Source organism: Schistocerca serialis, chromosome 4, assembly GCF_023864345.2.
Source record: "Schistocerca serialis cubense isolate TAMUIC-IGC-003099 chromosome 4, iqSchSeri2.2, whole genome shotgun sequence".
Lineage (NCBI taxonomy): Eukaryota > Metazoa > Arthropoda > Insecta > Orthoptera > Acrididae > Schistocerca > Schistocerca serialis.
Window position 1 is genome coordinate 25,721,048 of NC_064641.1, and position 19,584 is coordinate 25,740,631.

A 19,584-nucleotide genomic window follows, 5' to 3' on the forward strand; every position below is an offset into this window, starting at 1 on the left:
ACGACTGCGTGACAATTGCTGCCATCTCTAGGCACCGTTCAGTACTATTTACTCTGATTTCACTCTCGCGATGAGAAATTATACAGGGCTATTACAAATGATTGAAACGATTTCATAAATTCACTGTAGCTCCATTCATTAACATATGGTCACGACACACTACAGACACGTAGAGAAACTCAAAAGTTTTGTTCGGCTGAAGCCGCACTTCAGGTTTCTGCCGCCAGAGCGCTCGAGAGCGCAGTGAGACAAAATGGCGACAGGAGCCGAGAAAGCGTATTCGTGCTTGAAATGCACTCACATCAGTCAGTCATAACAGTGCAACGACACTTCAGGACCAAGTTCAACAAAGATCCACCAACTGCTAACTCCATTCGGCGATGGTATGCGCAGATTAAAGCTTCTGGATGCCTCTGTAAGGGGAAATCAACGGGTCGACCTGCAGTGAGCGAAGAAACGGTTGAACGCGTGCGGGCAAGTTTCACGCGTAGCCCGCGGAAGTAGACGAATAAAGCAAGCAGGGAGCTAAACGTACCACAGCCGACGGTTTGGAAAATCTTACAGAAAAGGCTAAAGCAGAAGCCTTACCGTTTACAATTGCTACAAGCCCTGACACCCGATGACAAAGTCAAACGCTTTGAATTTTCGGCGCGGTTGCAACAGCTCATGGAAGAGGATGCGTTCGGTGCGAAACTTGTTTTCAGTGATGAAGCAACATTTTTTCTTAATGGTGAAGTGAACAGATACAATGTGCGAATCTGGGCGGTAGAGAATCGTCACGCATTCGTGCAGCAAATTCGCAATTCACCAAAAGTTAACGTGTTTTGTGCAATCTCACGGTTTAAAGTTTACGGCCCCTTTTTCTTCTGCGAAAAAACCGTTACAGGGCACGTGTATCTGGACATGCTGGAAAATTGGCTCATGCCACAACTGGAGACCGACAGCGCCGACTTCATCTTTCAACAGGATGGTGCTCCACCGCACTTCCATCATGATGTTCGGCATTTCTTAAACAGGAGATTGGAAAACCGATGGATCGGTCGTGGTGGAGATCATGATCAGCAATCCATGTCATAGCCTCTACGCTCTCCCGACTTAACCCCATGCGATTTCTTTCTGTGGGGTTATGTGAAAGAATCAGTGTTTAAACCTCCTCTACCAAGAAACGTGCCAGAACTGCGAGCTCGCATCAACGATGCTTTCGAACTCATTGATGGGGACATGCTGCGCCGAGTGTGGGAGGAACTTGATTATCGGCTTGATGTCTGCCGAATCACTAAAGGGGCACATATCGAACATTTGTGAATGCCTAAAAAAACTTTTTCAGTTTTTGTATGTGTGTGCAAAGCATTGTGAAAATATCTCAAATAATAAAGTTATTGTAGAGCTGTGAAATCGCTTCAATCATTTGTAATAACCCTGTATACAGCTTCGATTCCCTAGTAAAATCAACGCAGTTCTTTAGCTTGGTCCGTCAAGGCTGGTTCCAGTTGATATATTATAAACAATTACTACAAATAAGTTCTGTATATTCAAACATTTTCTCTCGCGAGTTTTTAAAGCAAATCCTCATTTTTTTTCTCTTAGGTGTCCCAAAAACGATTAGATATGAAAATCTGTAATAAACAGAGTCCAACTGCATTACACAGGACAATAATGAGTGAAATGGATGGACATTTGAGCCTTCGAGTTGCATCTTAATTATACACATCTGCATGGTAAAGTGCGAATTAAAAAAAAATGCAAGCTGGATTACCTCCACCTACAAAAAACAGAACTGGTCATCCAACGGTACTCAATTGTGAAATGGAAGATGCTCTGGTCCTGAGAGATTTATTTCAACAACGGTGAGGATACAGTCCGTCACCACTCCAGTCATGAAAAGCTGCATTTCGGTTGGCGGAGAATAATAATTTTAAACATCCATGGAACTTAGAAAGCACTACTACTAATCGTTTAGGATTCTGTAAAACAGTGAAGTCAGTACGTATTTCTTCAGCATGTTTTTTCCTCTTTTCTCTTATAATGTTGCTTATCTTGTACTGTAATGATTTTGCGTGTACATATGCAATGCAATGTATTACGTAGAACCAATACTGTTATTTACTGTTTAATGTTAATTTCATTTACGTAATTTCGTTGTAATTCTAGGAGCTTTGGCTCGGTAGGAAAATTAATATCCGTGAATAATACAGGTGCACCAAAAAGAATCATCAGATTTGAAAAAATAATGACTATTGTGTTATTTGAGAGATGTATGTGAACAACGTACTGTTGGAAAGACCAAACACTCTAGTTAAACATACGAGTTCCCACCAAGTAGCAGCAGTGTACATCCACTTCAGTTCCAGAAAAAATGGCGTCGCGACAACAGAAAGCGTTTTGTGTTCTATGTTTTGCGCAGTGCGGGTCAGTAATAACTATTCAACGTGACTTTCGTATTAGGTGTGGTGTGGATCCTCCTACAGCACAGAGCCTTAGACGATGGACTGAGCAGCTCAAAATGGTTCAAATGGCTCTGAGCACTATGGGACTCAACTGCTGTGGTCATCAGTCCCCTAAAACTTAGAACTACTTAAACCTAACTAACCTAAGGACATCACACAACACCCAGTCATCACGAGGCGGAGAAAATCCCTGACCCGCCGGGAATCGAACCCGGGCGCGGGAAAACTGAGCAGCGCCACACTGGCATCTAAAGTGTGGGAATTTTTAAATCGAAGGATTACTGAACGATGGATTTGTCGCACAGGACGAAATATTTCGGCCTTACATTACTGGCCTCCAAGGTCATCGGACCTGACAGAATATGATTATTTCTAGTAGCGGTTTATAAAATAATCTGTTTGCGTGTCTCCGTTACTAACAATAATGAATGAACTGAGACATCGCTTAACATCAGCTATGGAAACTGTAACTCAAGACATGATCGCTGCAGTTTGGGAAGAATCTGAATACCGCACTGACACATACCGTGCATCTAGAGGGGGCATATTGAACACGTATGAGAAGGTATGGAAAAAAACTTTCTGAATTTCCCGTTCATCAAAAAACAAAATTCACTGCATATGGCATATGTTTATTAGTTTCAGAAATATAGACGTGAGTGTATATTGAATAGGGGACCTAGAAACGACGGAGAGGATTCGTCGCCGCTTGTAGCCCTCATGGTTCACAACTCCACAACAGGCTACAGCAGTCCACTCACCCCACCGCCGCCCCACATCGAAGCCATGGTTACTGTGCGGTTCGGCCCCCAGTGGACTCCCCCGGGAACGTCTCATACCAGACGAGTGTAACCCCAAATGTTTGTGTGGTGGAGTAATTATGGTGTACACATACGTGGAGACAGCGTTTGCGCAGCAATCGCCATACTGTAACTGAGGCTGAATAAGGGGAACCAGCCCGCATTCGCCGTGACAGATGGAAATCCGCCTTAAAAACCATCCACAGGCCGGCCGGTACACCGGACCTCGACACTAATCCGCCGGGCGGATTCGTGCCGGGGACAAGCACGCCTTCTCGCTCAGGAAGCAGCGCGTTAGAGCGCGCGGCTAGCCGGGCGGGCGAATACAGATGTGCCAAATAGGATGATTCTTTTGATACATCCTGTATTATGAAGAGACTATTGAGGAGCGATGGCGAGCTATGTCGGTTTGCAACTACTACGAGCCAAGTTGACTATTACGAGTGAAACGGACTGTCTTCGTTTCGGGCAGTGAGGTGTCTATGGTCTGGTTTGGTATGCTCAAAACTGTATTGGGATCTGTGAGAGGGCCGAGATCTTTAACGGTTTAATTTAGGTGAAGTGAACAATAAACGGGCGGACTGCGCATCGGGGGGTTGATGCTCCGCCGGCCGACCACAGTCGTTTCTAGAAATCTGCAGTCTTGGTATTAAATTAACTCGAGTGACCTCGTCCCGTTCTGCTTTTTGACCAGTGACTTTTTATTTCGGTGTACTCTGACGGATCGGCGATCAGCGAGACAACGGAGCGTCGGCACAAGAGATCTTGCAGCAGTCGTCTCAGGTAGGAAGCTTCAGAACGCCCATCTCTGCAGTCACACTGTCGACTGTCAACCGACATTTCATTGCTGCGGAGTATCAATACAAGTAAACTCATATTGTCAAATATCAGCGAAGTGTGTTACGTAGATTCAGTCAATTTTCATTTTACTTTTTGACAGTTCTCCATCAGTAACACATCGAATTAAAACTATTTTTGTTCTGTTAAGGTCAATTTCAATGTCGGAGCCTTACGTAGTTGTAACGTAACAAAGAGTGTTGGCCCGATGTTTACAAATCTCTTACTACAAGCCCTTTGCTGTTGGTAACAACTTACCGAAGTAAACAAATGAATAAACAGTGCGAACATTACTCAGCGTTGTGTGTATTTTGCAGCACGTGTGTCCGACTGCTGTTTCCATTTTCTAGACCATAACAATAAATACGTCTGCCATTTTCCGTGTGGGGTAATAGGCTTCCATTACGCTGGAACTAGAATATAAAAGCATTTCACAAACTTATCAAGACGCAAACTAGTTCCATTAAAAGTAAAGTATGCGCTGCGCTTAGAACTGAATACGGTTTTCCCAGTGCCAAAACCAACAGATGTTTACAGCACGCTGTATCCATGGACAATAACAGCGTAATGTGTCCTCATTCGCGTACTGCCCTCAGTAGGTCGTTCGTAAGTTACTTTTGTGCGCTTTTGAGAACGGCAACCGCGTGCTCGAGTTTTCATTGTCGTTTTAAGTCTTGGTCTGAATCAGTTCATCAGCATCCATTTTTATAAGCAGCTTTGAGAAGAGTAAAAGCAGATTCTTACGTTCGAATAGTGTCGCCCCTATTTACATTCCAAAACCAAAGGAAGACCGAATTCATACCAAACAAAACAGCGCACCGGAAAAATATGGAAATGGTACATTGCACTGATTGAAATGTGTTTCGTAGAAAGCTTAAATGTTACCGTTAACTTCAAAATATCTTCTAAGTACCTGCAATTGAAGCTCATTATTACACGCTTTCATTTCTTTTAATGTATATCATCATGTCAGTTAGGGCATCTAAACAATTTATTCTTTTTAAAATTTGGTGATTAAAACGTAATAGAAATCTACGGCTTAACACTGCTACACTGCTACAATGTAGCTTATTGACACGGCTTGCTCTGAGTAGCCAACAGAAAAGTCACAAGTCTGCTGTCACCCGCAGATTTCTGATACTTATGAGGGTACTGCCATCCCCCCTTACAACTTTTTAAACATTCGAGTAGCGCGCGACCGCTAGCGATCTGTACGGACTTTGTCGCCAGCACGGGCGAGAGTGTACGTGTCGGGGGCGGACATCCGCAGCCAGACAGTGCCTTATCGGTAAATCGTGTTATGCTGTTATGCTTCTGATGTTACAAATTTTATTGCAATGTGGCTTGAATGTTGTGAAGAATCGGGTGAAAGTATTCCTATATAAGTGTGCTGTACACTGATAAACCAAAACATTAAGACCACTGCCCATCGCGGCGCTGGATGCCGCCTTGTGCCGTTGCGGTCACGTGGCGCGGTAACAAAGTATGTAAGCGGAGCGACACGGACAGGGGGTCACCCTAGCGAAGATGTGGGCTGCAAATGAGGGAAAAGGGCAGGTTATTATTACGTAAAGCCTATTAACAAATATCTCAAAAACGACGAGGCTGGTCGAATGTTCACGTGCTACTGTCGTGAGCATCCGCGGAAGGAGGTAGGACGAGGGTGAAACTACCACTAGGCGCTAAATGGGTGGACGTCAATGACGCAGAACGTGGGGTTCAGAGGTTTGTCTGTTTGGTAAAGTACTATAGATGGCGATCTGTAGCATCTCTGCCGAAAGAGCACAATGCTGGTGTACGCAGAAGTGTTTCGGAGCACACCGTTCATCGTACATTGTTGAACATGGAGCTCCGCAGCAGACCACTCGTAAGTTTTCATATGCTGACCTAACGTCGTTGTCAATTACGACTGCAGTGGGCAAGGGACCGTAGGGACCTTGACCGTCGATCAACGGAAACGTGTCAGTTCTTCGGGTGACACACATTTTTGCTACACTGATCGATGGTTATATCCACAAACTCCATCATCGAGGCTCGAAAGATTCGGCGCTCCACAAACGCTGGCTGTTGGGAGTAGTATTATGCTATGAGAGACATTCTCCTAGGCTTGCATAGGACCTGCCTTAGTAATCGAAGTCACGCTGACAGCTGCAAACCACCTGCGTCCCTTCATGGTTGATGTCTTCCCCGATAGCGATGTCATCTTTCAGCAGTACAATTGTTCGTGTCTTTGAGCCAGAACCGTGCTACTATGGTTTGAGGTGCATTATAACTCAATTTGGCGTCTCGGTGACCAAATTCGCCCGATGTAAATCCTATGGAATCCGTCTGGGTCGTTAAATGGCATCATCACCGCGTACGAAAATCAACGGTCCATTATTTACGCGAATTACATGACCTGTGCGTAGACATCTAATGTCTCATACCTCCACGAACCTACCAACAGTGGTTTATTTCGTTTCGAAGACGGGCAAGCACGCTATTAAACAGGTGGTCATAATGTTTTGGCTCTTGCGCCGTCGCCCGCTGGTTTATTGTAGCAATCACGAATTCTTATCGATAGGGTTGTGACTGCATTACAGAGAAACTTCAGTAACACTACCGGACTGAACTGTGTGTCTTGTGTGGACTCCAATATTATTAATGAACTTTATCGAGGGACTAGGTCGCAAAATATTCTGAACTTGCTCGTCCTATAATGGAAGAATAATTTGTACCCAAACGCGTGATTAGCTGTTTTTAAATCTACAGTGTGCTTTGTTATATCGCTGAAGGATTGTCATAATATAGGAGAGCATATGGAAGACACCGGCTGTAAATAATGGCAAGCTACAGTCGGTGGGAAACAAAGTTACTGTATGCAAAACATGGTAAGTTGGTTCACATGGCTCTGAGCACTATGGGACTTAACATCTGAGGTCATCAGTCCCCTAGAACTTAGAACTACTTAAACCTAATTAACCTAAGGACATCACACACATCCATACCCGAGGTAGGATTCGAACCTGCGACCGTAGCGGTCTCGCGGTCCCAGACTGAAGCGCCTAGAACCGCTCGGCCACCACGGCCGGCAAAACATGGTAAGTGATTGTGCTTTATTCGGATTAATCTCCAATTTCAGATTCTGAATAATGGCAACTTTATCAGGATGCGTGCATGTAAACAATGGTGCCAGCAAAACAGCTGCTAGCAGTAGAACGCGAGCGGTGTTCGCGACAGGAAAATGCTTTTCAGGGGCGATTTTTACGAAAATGAGGATGTGGATAATTACAACTCGGATAAAGAGCCAGAATATGTTCCTGAACGAAAATGCGCTTTAAAATTTTTTGCTGATCAGGTAAATGTAATAAGCAAGTAAACAACGTTAAGATTCGACTCTCACCCTAGTTTAGGTAAATTTACAAGACAGGATAATGGTGTAAATGTCCACCTATCACTTTGACATAAGACCAAAATTTCTTAGGATTTTCTGCCAAGTCAGTACATAGAACTTTCCTTTCGAATTCGTTGAACGCCTCTCGCATAGACCACCTCAGATTACATTTCGCTTCGTGTAATTTTTGTTTGTCTGCAAGGCTTTGGCTATGTTTATGTTTGCTGTGGAGTTCCCTTTGCTTCCGTAGCATTTTTCTAACTCGGTTGTTGTACCACGGCGGCTCGTTTCCATCTCTTACGATCTTGCTTGGCACATACTCATCTAATCCATATTGTACGATGATTTTGAACTTTGTCCACTGATCCTCAACACTATCTGTACTTGAGATAAAACTTCTGTGTTGAGCCGTCAAGTACTTTGAAATCTGCTTTTTGTCACTTTTGCTAAACAGAAAAATCTTCCTACCTTTTTTAACATTTCTATTTACGGCTGAAATCACCGATGCTGTAACCTCTTTATGATCGCTGATTCCCTGTTTTGCGTTAACTGTTTCACATAGTTCAGGTTTGTTTGTCACCAGAAGGTCTAATATGTTATCGCCACGAGTCGGTTCTCTGTTTAACTGCTCAAGGTAGTTTTCAGATGATGATCTTAAACAAAATTTCACTGGATTCTTTGTCTCTGCCACCCGTTATAAACGTTTGAGTCTCCCAGTGTATATCTGGTAAATTAAAATCTCCACCGAAAACTATAACATGGTCGAGAAATCTACTCGAAATATTTTCCAAATTTTCCTTCGTGTGTTCTGCCGCAACAGCTGCTGAGCCAGGTGGCATATAGAGACATCCAATTACCATGTTTGAGCCTGCTTTAACCGTGACCTTCACCCAAATTATTTCACATTTTGGATCTCCGTCAATTTCCTTCGATACTATTGCACTTTTTATCGCTATAAACACGCCACGCCCCCACCCCCCCTCTTCACTGTCCAGCCTGTCTCTGCGGTATACATTCCAATCTGAGAATGAGATTTTCCCTCTGCAGCGGAGCGTGCGCTGATATGAAACTTCCTGGCAGATTAAAACTGTGTGCCGGACAGAGACTCGAACTCGGGACCCTGCGTTTCGCGGGCAAATACTCTGCCATCTGAGCAGACAGTTTTAATCTGCCAGGAAGTTTCATATCAGCGCACACTCCGCTGCAGAGTGAAAATCTCATTCTGGAAACATCCCCAGGCTGTGGCTAAGCCATGTCTCCGCAATATCCTTTCTTTCAGGAGTGCTAGTTCTGCAAGGTTCGCAGGAGAGCTTCTGTAAAGTTTGGAAGGTAGGAGACGAGGTACTGGCAGAATTGAAGCTGTGAGGACGGGTCGTGAGTCGTGCTTGGGTAGCTCAGATGGGAGAGGACTTGCCCGCGAAAGGCGAAGGCCCCGAGTTCGAGTCTCGGTCCGGCACACAGTTTTAATCTGCCAGGAAGTTTTATTTCAGTCTGAGTTTAGAACTTCATTATTGTTTACATCTGGTTTCAGCCAACTTTCCGTCCCTGGTACTATGTGGGCATTGTGACCGTTTATTAATGAGAGAAGTTCTGGGATCTTTCTATAGTAAAAGTTGTAATGGGTTGTAACAAAACCGTTTTGACTTTATCGGAGATGAAATACTATTACTTTATTCACACAGCTTCTTGTATTCTCTCCTGAACTGTGATCTTAAATAGAGCATTTTTTTCTACATCTCGCTGTAGCATTTCTTTTTTTTTTTTTTTCAAATGCTAGATAGCATCCCATTTTCTGCTTCTGCAGTCTTGGTATGTCACATCCCAAAGGTTGGGAAGACTTGAAATATACAGTGTTCTCTCCAGGACAGCAAATATAAACTGACTCGGAAAATGTACTCACTAAAACAAGTCGCGCAACTTCTGCACCGTGACAGTCGCGGAACAGCCCCAAAACTTGTCCTGTGATTCGGGTTATCCGACTCTGTCGCTAGGTGTATAACCTACTGCACCTTGCACTTTAGACAAGTAATAACTTAAGAACTCTTGTTCGTGTATTAAATACTTGTCTTTTGTATTCAAATAAATCGCATGTACACCTCCGAATGCAAAGGAGGCACTACCTGTGAAAACAGTTGAATTGAATGATTTTCATTTTTCTGTAGCACCTTTTTCTTACCTTTGTGTCGTTTAAGTAAGACTCATTCCTTCAGAGTTGAGAATAATTTGTGAACTACATGAATTGTGGTTCAAAAGAATATTTATTTCAAAATGTATTCCAATTCTATGAAATGTATTACGTGGAGACAAAGTCCGATATAACAATAGAAAACTATAGCTGAAGGAAGTATTTGTTAACTACGACTGTGTGTTAAGTTGGCGGTAAACTATTTATGACAAGGTATTTTACTGGCTTGCTCAGCATCAAACGCGTCTTTATGTTTTATGTGGAACTAAATATGTGTCGTAAACACCTAGCGAATTTCTCCAGCAGGTGTCACTTGTATGATTAGGTAGTGGAACATTCCAGAAACAGTTTTGCAGTTTTTTTCTTTCCCACAGATAACCCGTGGAACGCTACAGTGAGCGGCTTAACAAAACACTACCGATCCACAAGGATAGGCGCCTGCATAGATACTGGCTTAAGGTCAGTTTTGACAAGTTGCCGGTATGACGAACAGTGGCACATTCCTCGGCGGGCGGCCTCACGCTCCGCGCGCCGCGGCACGCCCCCGCGCCCCACGCACGCTCGCTCACTCACCTGCGCTATCTGGTTGGCCGCCATGGCGACCGCGGGTGTCGCCCCAGCTGTGGCCGTCACGATGGCCGCATGCGCGTGCTGCTCATCCAGGGGTCGCCCTCCTCCTACACTTTACGGGCAAACTTAGGGGGCGCCGCCGCCGCCGGCCGGCCGGGCTCCACAGCGAGAAACTCGAGGATCGACAACATGCGTGGCTGCTTCGCAATTTCCTGCCGTCTGCAGCGCGACGGCGCTGAACAGAATTACGCCTTGGTGAAAACAAGCACCTCTTCTCGAATTTTTTTTATCTGTTTTGTTTTTGTGACGCTAAATTAAAACATCACTGTTATAGAGAACAAGATATCGCAACGAGACACCTGGAACTGACAACCGAATTGTCGAGATTCCTTCGAGAACATCTCACGACAAAACTATTCCACCTAGTATGCAAGACTGATGAGATATGCGAAATATCCCTCACAGTTCAAGAATAATTTGATAATTCCAAAAACGGCATGCTTGATGACAGGTGTGAATACCACCAGCTTATCAGTCTTATAAGTCAGGAATGAAAATTATTGACACGAACTATTTACAGAAGAATGAAGCCGATCTTGAGTAACACTAGTTTGAGCTCCAGTAAAATGTACCAACTTGCAAAGCAACACTGAACTGCTACTAATCCAAGAAGATAAGTTAAAGAAAGGTAAACCTGCGTTTATAGAATTTGTAGATTTAGACTAAGCTTTTGGAACTTAAGTGGACTACACACTTCGAAATTCTGAATGTAATACGGATAACACACAGGGAGCGAAGGTTGTCTAAAACTTGTAAAGAAACCAGTCTGCAGTTAAAAGGGTCGAGGAACACGAATGAGAGTGATGCTTTAGAAGGGAATGAGACAGGGTTGGCGCCACTCCTCGAAATTATTCAATCTGTATACTGAACACGCAATAAAGGAAGCCAAGTAAAAATCTGAGAGGCAAATTAAATTTCAGGACAAGAAATAAAAACTTTGAGGCTTGCCGATGACATTGTAATTTGTCAGGGACACCAAATAACTGAAGAGCAGTTGAACTGAATGGATCCTCTCTTGAAACGCTGTTACAAGATGAACATGAACTAAAGTAATACAAGGGCTATGAGATGCAGTCGAATTAAATCAGGCGATGCTGAGGGAATTAAGTTAGCAAATGACATATTAGAAGTAACCCTCGAGTTCAACTTTTTTTGCGCAGGAAAAAAAAAAAAAAAAAAAAAAAAAAAAAAAAAAAAAAAAAAAAAAAAAAAACCTGATCATGGCCGAAGTAGAGACGTAAAATGCAACTGGCAATAACACAGGCTTTTCTAAAAATGAGAAATTTGTTGACATCGAATTTAACTGAGGCGTTAGGTCTTTTCCGAAGATATTCGTCTTGATTATAGCCTTGTACGGAAGAGCAACGCAGACAGTAAGTAATTCATATAAGACGAGGTTAGGAGCTTTTGAAATGTCATGCTACAGAGAACTGCGTAAGTTTAGATCTACTGACCGGATAACTAGCGAAGAAGTACTGAATCGAACGGAGCGGGAAAGACATTTATCGCACAATTAGACTAAAAGAAGAGATCAGTCGATAGAAGTTTTCATGAGACATAAAAGAATAGTCAGTCGGGGGGGGGGGGGGGGGGGAAGTGAGTTTAAGCACCTTACAGCTTGACTTCGCTTTCTCACATGAGATAATTTGGAGAAAAAAAACATTACAGCAACATATAATAGTTACAGCGAAATAAAGATCTGACTTCTATAAGACAGTTCAATGTATGCAGGTTGTTGTTATGCAAAGAGGCTTGTGCAGGGTAAGCTAACGTCGCCATCTGCACCGAACCGTCTTCGGAATGGAGGCTACAACAATAAGAAACAACGCTAACGCAGACACACGTTAGAAGAATAAGAGGTGGAGGCGGTGGGAGGGGAGAAATAGATAAAGAACGGCTGAACGCCTCTCTCTAGCATCATAGCTGCTCCAATCAAGCATTTCAATTGATCCCCAGCACATCAAATCGTACCGCCAGGGGCTTTCGACACCATTCTCCTCCGTTTCCCCTCTGCTGCGCAGTTAAACGGCTTTCACATGGTTCGCTAACTGTCAGTAAGATTAAATGCGTGCTCTCATTCAAGCGCTGAAACGCCCTTCATCAGCATGTAAATGTGCCACACAGCCAAGGGGGTATGAAGCGCAGAGGGCGTCAAGGTAATTCTGTGTTCAACGACTCTGCTGGGCAATCAGAATACTTGAAATTTTCACCGAAGTCCCTCACGCACGACAAGGGCACTCAAAGTTACTGCAGTTACTGTGGGCTTTCACATTTTAGTTTCACGTCCTGCTATCGAACCACACACTGATTTATACAGGGTGTCCCACTCAAACATCCCAAGGACCCAGGAGAGAAAAACCGCAGTAGATACGACAGTGAAAAATGCACCACATGCAGAGCGTCTCAAAGAATTTATATTCCCGCGTCAGAACTGACCAATATCGTCGCCAGAGTGCAGCATAGCCGCATGATGGCGACTCCACAGCCGCGCACCAAGCAGCAGTGTGGTTACCAGAAACGAATCGCCGATTACTGTGTAAAGAAATTATCGTAGTGTGTATGAATGTGGTCCACCTGATGTCAAAACCATTAAGGAATGGTATAGGAAGTTTCTCTGGCAACACGAAGTCTTCTGAAACATTCTGGCGGTGCACCTTACGGAGTTTCAGAAGTTAGAGCGGAGGACATCAGACAAACGTTTCTCAGACGCCTACGTAAGTCAATTCGTCAAGCATCTTGGCAACTTTATGTACCTCGATCAACACTGCATCGTGAAGTTCACCGGCGTCTTCGTATGTGTGCTTACGAAGTGCAAATTCTGCAACATCTGACGCCGAACGACAAACCACACACAATTTGCTCGCGGATTTGCTGCAACGCATTGGTATGGGTCCAGCTTCATGGAAAGATGTTTATTCTCAGGTGAGGCAACCTTTCAACTATCAGAAAGGGTTAATAGGCATAATGGTAGGATTTGGTGTCCGAAAAATCCGCACGTTGTCTTTGAACATGTTCGTGATAGCCATTTTTACTTCATGCGACCATGCTGCTCTCTGGCGACGATATTTGGCATTTCTGACGCGGGAATATAAATTCTTTGAGATGCTCTACAATGCGGTGCAATTTTCATTGTCGTACCTACTGCTTTTTTTCCTGGGTCTTTGAAATCAGGGAGGTTCGAGTGGGACACCCTGTACTTTACTTAGTGATTTAACCGCAGTAGTTTTAGTAGTTTCAAACAGTTTCTTGACACCCACATTGAAAAAAGACGACGATTAGCGCTTTTCTGTGCAGTTTCTCCCACATACAAAAGCTCACATGATGTCTTCGAGAGATAAAGCAAATATTAATTAATCGAAAATGATTATTTATTTAATTCATAGATGTCAAATGATACAGGGATTCATGACCAGTTCAGGCAGCTAAGAAACCACTGAATACAACGCAGACATTTTTCAGCGGAAGTGCAATGTCATTTATCCCACAGTATCGGAGTCGTCACTATGTTGTTTTATTAAATTTGAACAATACCCTAAAGCAATACAGCGATAAAATTATTAGCTATCCTTGTAACATAAGTAATCATTTTTTTTGCAATATAATGGAAAAGACTCATTGCTACTTACCATATACAGGGTGGTCCATTGATCGTGACTGGGCCAAATATCTCACGAAATAAGCGTCAAACGAAAAAACTACAAAGAACGAAACTTGTCTAGCTTGAAGGAGGAAACCAGATGGCGCTATGGTCGGCCCGCTGGAGGGCGCTGCCATAGGTCAAACGGATATCAACTGAGTTTTTTTTAATAGGAACCCGCAGCTTTTATTACATATTCGTTTAGTACGTAAAGAAATATGAATGTTTTAGTTGGACCACTTTTTTCGCTTTGTGACAGATGGCGCCGTAATAGTCACAAACATATGGCTCACAATTTTAGACGAACAGGTGGTAACAGATAGGTTCTTTTAAAGTAAAATACACAATCTAGGTACGTTTGAACATTTTATTTCGGTTATTCCAATGTGATACACGTACCTTTGTGAACTTATCATTTCTGAGAACGCATGCTGTTACAGCGTGATTACCTGTAATTACCACATTAATGCAATAAATGCTCAAAATGATGTCCGTCAACCTCAATGCATTTGGCAATACTTGTAACGACATTCCTCTCAACAGCGAGTAGTTCGCCTTCCGTAACGTTCGCACATGCATTGACGATGCGCTGACGCATGTTGTCAGGCGTTGTCGGTGGATCACGATCGCAAATATCCTTCAACTTTCCCCACAGAAAGAAATCCGGGGAGTCAGATCCTGCGAACGTGCGGTCCATGGTACGGTGCTTCGACGACCAATCCACCTGTCATGAAATATGCTATTCAATACCGCTTCAACCGCACGCGAGCTATGTGCCGGACATCCATCATGTTGGAAGTACATCGCCACTCTGTCATGCAGTGAAACATCTTGTAGTACCATCGGTAGAACATTACGTAGGAAATCAGCATACATTGCACCGTTTAGATTGCCATCGATAAAATGGGGGCCAATTATCCTTCCTCCCATAATGCCGCAACATACATTAAGCCGCCAAGGTCGCTGATGTTCCACTTGTCGCAGCCATCGTGGATTTTCCGTTGCCCAATAGTGCATATTATACCGGTTTACGTTACTGCTGTTGGTGAATGGCGCTTCGTCGCTAAATAGAACGCGTGCAAAAAAATCTTTCATCGTCCCGTAATTTCTCTTGTGCCCAGTGGCAGAACTGTACACGACGTTCAAAGACGTCGCCGTGCAATTCCTGGTGCAAAGAAATATGGTACGGGTGCAACCGATGTTGATGTAGCATTCTCAACACCGACGTTTTTGAGACTCCCGATTCTCGCGCAGTTTGTCTACTACTGATGTGCGGATTAGCCGCAACAGCAGCTAAAACACCTACTTGGGCATCATCATTTGTTGCAGATCGTGTTTGACGTTTCACATGTGGCTGAACACTTCCTGCTTCCTTAAATAACGTAACTGTCCGGCGAACGGTCCGGACACTTGGATGATGTCATCCAGGATACCGAGCAGCATGCATAGCACACGCCCGTTGGGCATTTTGATCGCAATAGCCATACATCAACACGATATCGACCTTTTCCGCAATTGGTAAATGGTCCATTTTAACACGGGTTATGTATCACGAAGCAAATACCGTCCGCACTGGCGGAATGTTACGTGATAACACGTACTTTAACGTGTGTGACTATTACAGCGCCATCTATCACAAAGCGAAAGAAGTGGTCCAACTAAAACTTTTATATTTCTTTACGTACTACACGAATATGTAATAAAAATAGGGGTTCCTATTTTTAAAAACGTAGTTGATATCCGTTTGACCTATGGTAGCGTCATCTAGCGGGCCAACCATAGCGCCATCTGGTTTCCCCCTACAAGCTACACGAGTTTCGTTCTGAGTAGTTTTTTCGTTTGATGCTTATTTCGAGAGATATTTGGCTCGGTCACTATCAATGGCCACCCTGTATGCTGAGCTGTTAAAAGTCGGGGGATAGAGATGTGCACACATACAGATGGGGGTAGTGTCGGTTACACACGATACAAAGGGGCAGTATATTGGAGGAGCTATCATATATACTCAGGCGATTGATGTGGAAAGGTTCCTGGCGCGATTGTGGCCGCACGATGAGAATTAACAGCCTATGAGCGAGAAACGATAATTGAAGCTAGACGCATGGAACATTCCATTTCGGTAATCGTCAGGGCCTTCAATATTCCGAGATCCACAGTGTCAAGACTGTGCCGAGGACACCACATTTCAGTCATTACCTCTCACCACGGACAATGCAGGGGGGCAACAGCCTACACTTAACGGCCGAGAGCAGCGGCGTCTGCTAACAGGCAAGCAACACAGCGTGAAATAAGCACAGAAATCAATTTGGGACGTACGGTGAATGTATCCGTTACGGCCTTGCAACTAAATTTGGCGCTAATGGGCTACAGCAGCAGAAGACCGACGGGAGTGCCTTTGCTAACAACACGAAACCGACTGCAGCGCCTCTCCTGGACTCTTGATGATCTCGGTTGGACCCTAGACGACTGGAAAACCGTGGCCTGGTCAAATGAGTCATGATTTCAGTTGGTAAGAGCTGATGGTAGGATTCGAGTGTGGCACATATCCCACGAAGCCGTGAACCCAGGTTTTCAAGAAGACACTGTGCAAGCTGGTGGTGGCAGCATAATGGTGTGGGCTACGTTTACTTGGTAATGGACTGGGGTCCTCTGGATCTTCGCCTACGGAGGTAATGTCCCCAAACAACGATGAAATTTTTATGGCTGACAATGTCTGTTCGTGACTGAGCCTTCTTCTAAAGAAGGAAACGCATTCCCATTCAGCCCCCCCCCCCCCCCCATACACACACAGGCATGTGCGCGCTCCTACCCCACAGAGAGAGAGAGAGTGTGTGTGTGTGTGTGTGTGTGGTGTGTGTGTGTGTGTGTGTGTGTAGGAGAGAGAGAGAGAGAGAGAGAGAGAGAGAGAGAGAGAGAGAGAGAGAGATTAATGTGTGTGCGTTTTCTACTTTAGGAGGAGGCCTTGTGGCCGAAAGCTCAAGTGTGTAGCAGTCTCTTTGTTTTGCCTCTGCAACTGAACGTCTCCTCTATATGGTGAGTAGCAATCTCCCTTCCCTTAATATTGTCGTTATTCCATCTCTGATTTTCCATTGTTGTTATTTTAGTATTTAGACTACAAAGTTATCTATATTTGTGGATTCTGTTTCAACCAGCCAATTTCATTCACTCAAAACAGGCCCCAAAAGTTTTTTTGAGATGTTCTATTATGCTGAATGTTTTAAAGTTGAACTTGGCATTTTCACGGAGGGAAAAAGTTACAGGCAACACACATTAGGTAACTGTGAATCCCTGTGCTTATCTCCCCCTCTCCCCCACTGTGTTCTTCTTTCCTATGTACAGCTTTTTTTACGCCTACATAGGCACTATCCTGCAAACTTCCCTGCCACCATTTTAAGGTTGGTGTCTACACTGACGGCGAAGAACACTGAAAAAATGTGTGTGAATTTCTAAGGGACCAAACTGCTTAGGTCATCGGTCCCTAGACTTACATACCACTTAAACTAACTTATGCTAAGAACAAAACACACACACGACACACACACACACACACACACACACACACACACACACACACACACAAAGACTCGATCCTCCAGCGGGAGGGGCCGCGCAGTCCGTGCATGACGCCTCAAACCGCTCGGCCACTTCGCGCGGCGAAAGAACGTTGAAGAGTTACTCAGTTACGATCCAATAGACCGTATTTTGTATATATATTAAACAGTTTTATACAAATAATTAGGAAACTTCGACTCTATCCAATACTCATTTTTATATGTAACAGACTTGAAGACAGCTTTTACCGAAATCGGTCATGGTTAAAATGTACCAAACATTGGTAAATTGATTTCAATGTTGAGATGTGAAACCCTGTACTTTACAAAAGGCAGGAAACTAGTATAAGACGATGATTCACGATTGGAATCAGTCACCTTATACGAGTAAAGGGTAGACCGGGTACGCCAATTTGCGCCAACGAAAACTGAGTGATGCCAGGGGAATAGTCGTAGGTAAAACAGGTGGCAGACTTGGGTTCATCGGCAGAATGCTGGGAAAATGTTGCTTGTCCACAAAGAGAACGCTTACGAAACGCTCATGCGGGCCATCCTAGAATATTGCATAACCTTGTGAACCCGTACTTAATACGGCTAACAGAGGATACTGAATTCGTACGAAGATGGGCAACGGTGAAGGTCACGTGCTTGTTTCACCCACGTGAGAGCGTTACTGAGATGCAAAAACCTGGCGTGGTAGACGGTTGAAGGTGGACGCCAACTATCCCGCGAAAGCCTGTTTACAGATTTTGACTGACCATTATTAAGTGAACGATCTAGGAATACATTACAGGCATCTAACTACCACTCCCGTAAGGAGTGAGAAAACAAGATTAGACGAATTATTGCGGGTGCAGAGCCTTTACATTGAATACGCCGTGGAATTAGCTTCTTTTCTAGCGCTTACTAATCGAGAACCTGTAGGGCGGCGAATCGTCACCTGTGACTGAAGTGGTTGCTGCTTAAAAAAAAGGTAATACACCAAATACACAGATTTACATACCAATATCGCCGACGTCTATCCATTTCAGGATAGTCGCTAATACTCTGTTCTTAATCACTACCCTCTGGGGTCCTGGGTTCAGTATGTGGTAAATTGTGCCTGCATTTACCATTGATATGTCCAGAAGATAGACATATACAGATAGAAATATATACTGATGAGCCAAAACATTATGACCACCTGCTTACAAGCACGTCTCGAAAGCAATTCAGCTGTGATTCTGCATGCCATGCATTCGACAAGTGCTCTAAGTTTCCACAGGTCTGTGACACGAGATGCCTACCCATAGGTCTCACACTTCCCGTAATTTATCGGCGGTTGGTTTGTGGGCACGGAGCTTGCGCCCGATAGCGCACCAGCTGGGTTTCATCAAATTCAGATAAAATTGTTACGGCTTTCGTGGCCACTTGTCGACAAACTGCCTATTGGCTTCTGTATCTGATTCTTCGGCCGACGTTCATCTAATGATTTTACTGACGTTTCGCCAGCACGAGTGGCCGGCATTGTCAAAGCTTCACCCCCCATTGCTGCTTCACCACCGGCAATGGAGCGCGAAGCTTTGACAATTCCAGCCACTCGTGCTGGCGAAACGTCAGTAAAATCATTAGATGAACGTATCCCGAAGAACCCGATGCAGAAGCCAATAGGCAGTTTGTCAAATTCAGATAAGCCGAATTTGATGGCCAAGAAATCAACGTGAGTTCACTATCATGCACCTCAAACCGTTGCAGCACGATTCTGGCCTTGTGACGTGCAGTTATCTTTTACATCTATATCTACATACATACTCCGCAATCCACCATACGGTGCGAGGCGGAGGGTACCTCGTATCACAACTAGCATCTTCTGTCCCTCTTCCACTCCCAAACAGAACGAGGGAAAAATGACTGCTTATATGCCTCTGTACGAGCCCTAATCTCTCTATCTTTGTGGTCTTTCCGCGTAATGTAAGTTGGCGGCAGTAAAATTGTACAGCAGTCAGCCTCAAACGCTGGTTCTCTAAATTTCCTCAGTAGCGATTCACGAAAAGAACGCCTCCTTTCCTCCAGATACTCCCACCCGAGTTCCTGAAGCATTTCCTTAACACTCGCGTGATGTTCAAACCTACCAGTAACAAATCT

General features: G+C 44.2%; 1 protein-coding gene across 2 annotated transcripts in view; it reads right to left on the reverse strand.

Annotated features, from left to right (window-relative positions):
• LOC126473759 (transmembrane protein 47) overlaps positions 1–19,584 on the reverse strand; it is a 149,682-nt gene that overhangs the window by 59,781 nt on the left and 70,317 nt on the right. The window contains exon 2 of one of the 2 annotated variants that reach the window (XM_050101017.1): positions 10,216–10,447. The exons of the other annotated variant lie outside the window; for it this stretch is intronic. Coding sequence (XP_049956974.1) covers positions 10,216–10,239 — 24 coding nt within the window. The 5' untranslated portion in view covers positions 10,240–10,447. The remainder of the gene's footprint in view (positions 1–10,215; positions 10,448–19,584) is intronic. 2 annotated transcript variants of the gene reach the window in all.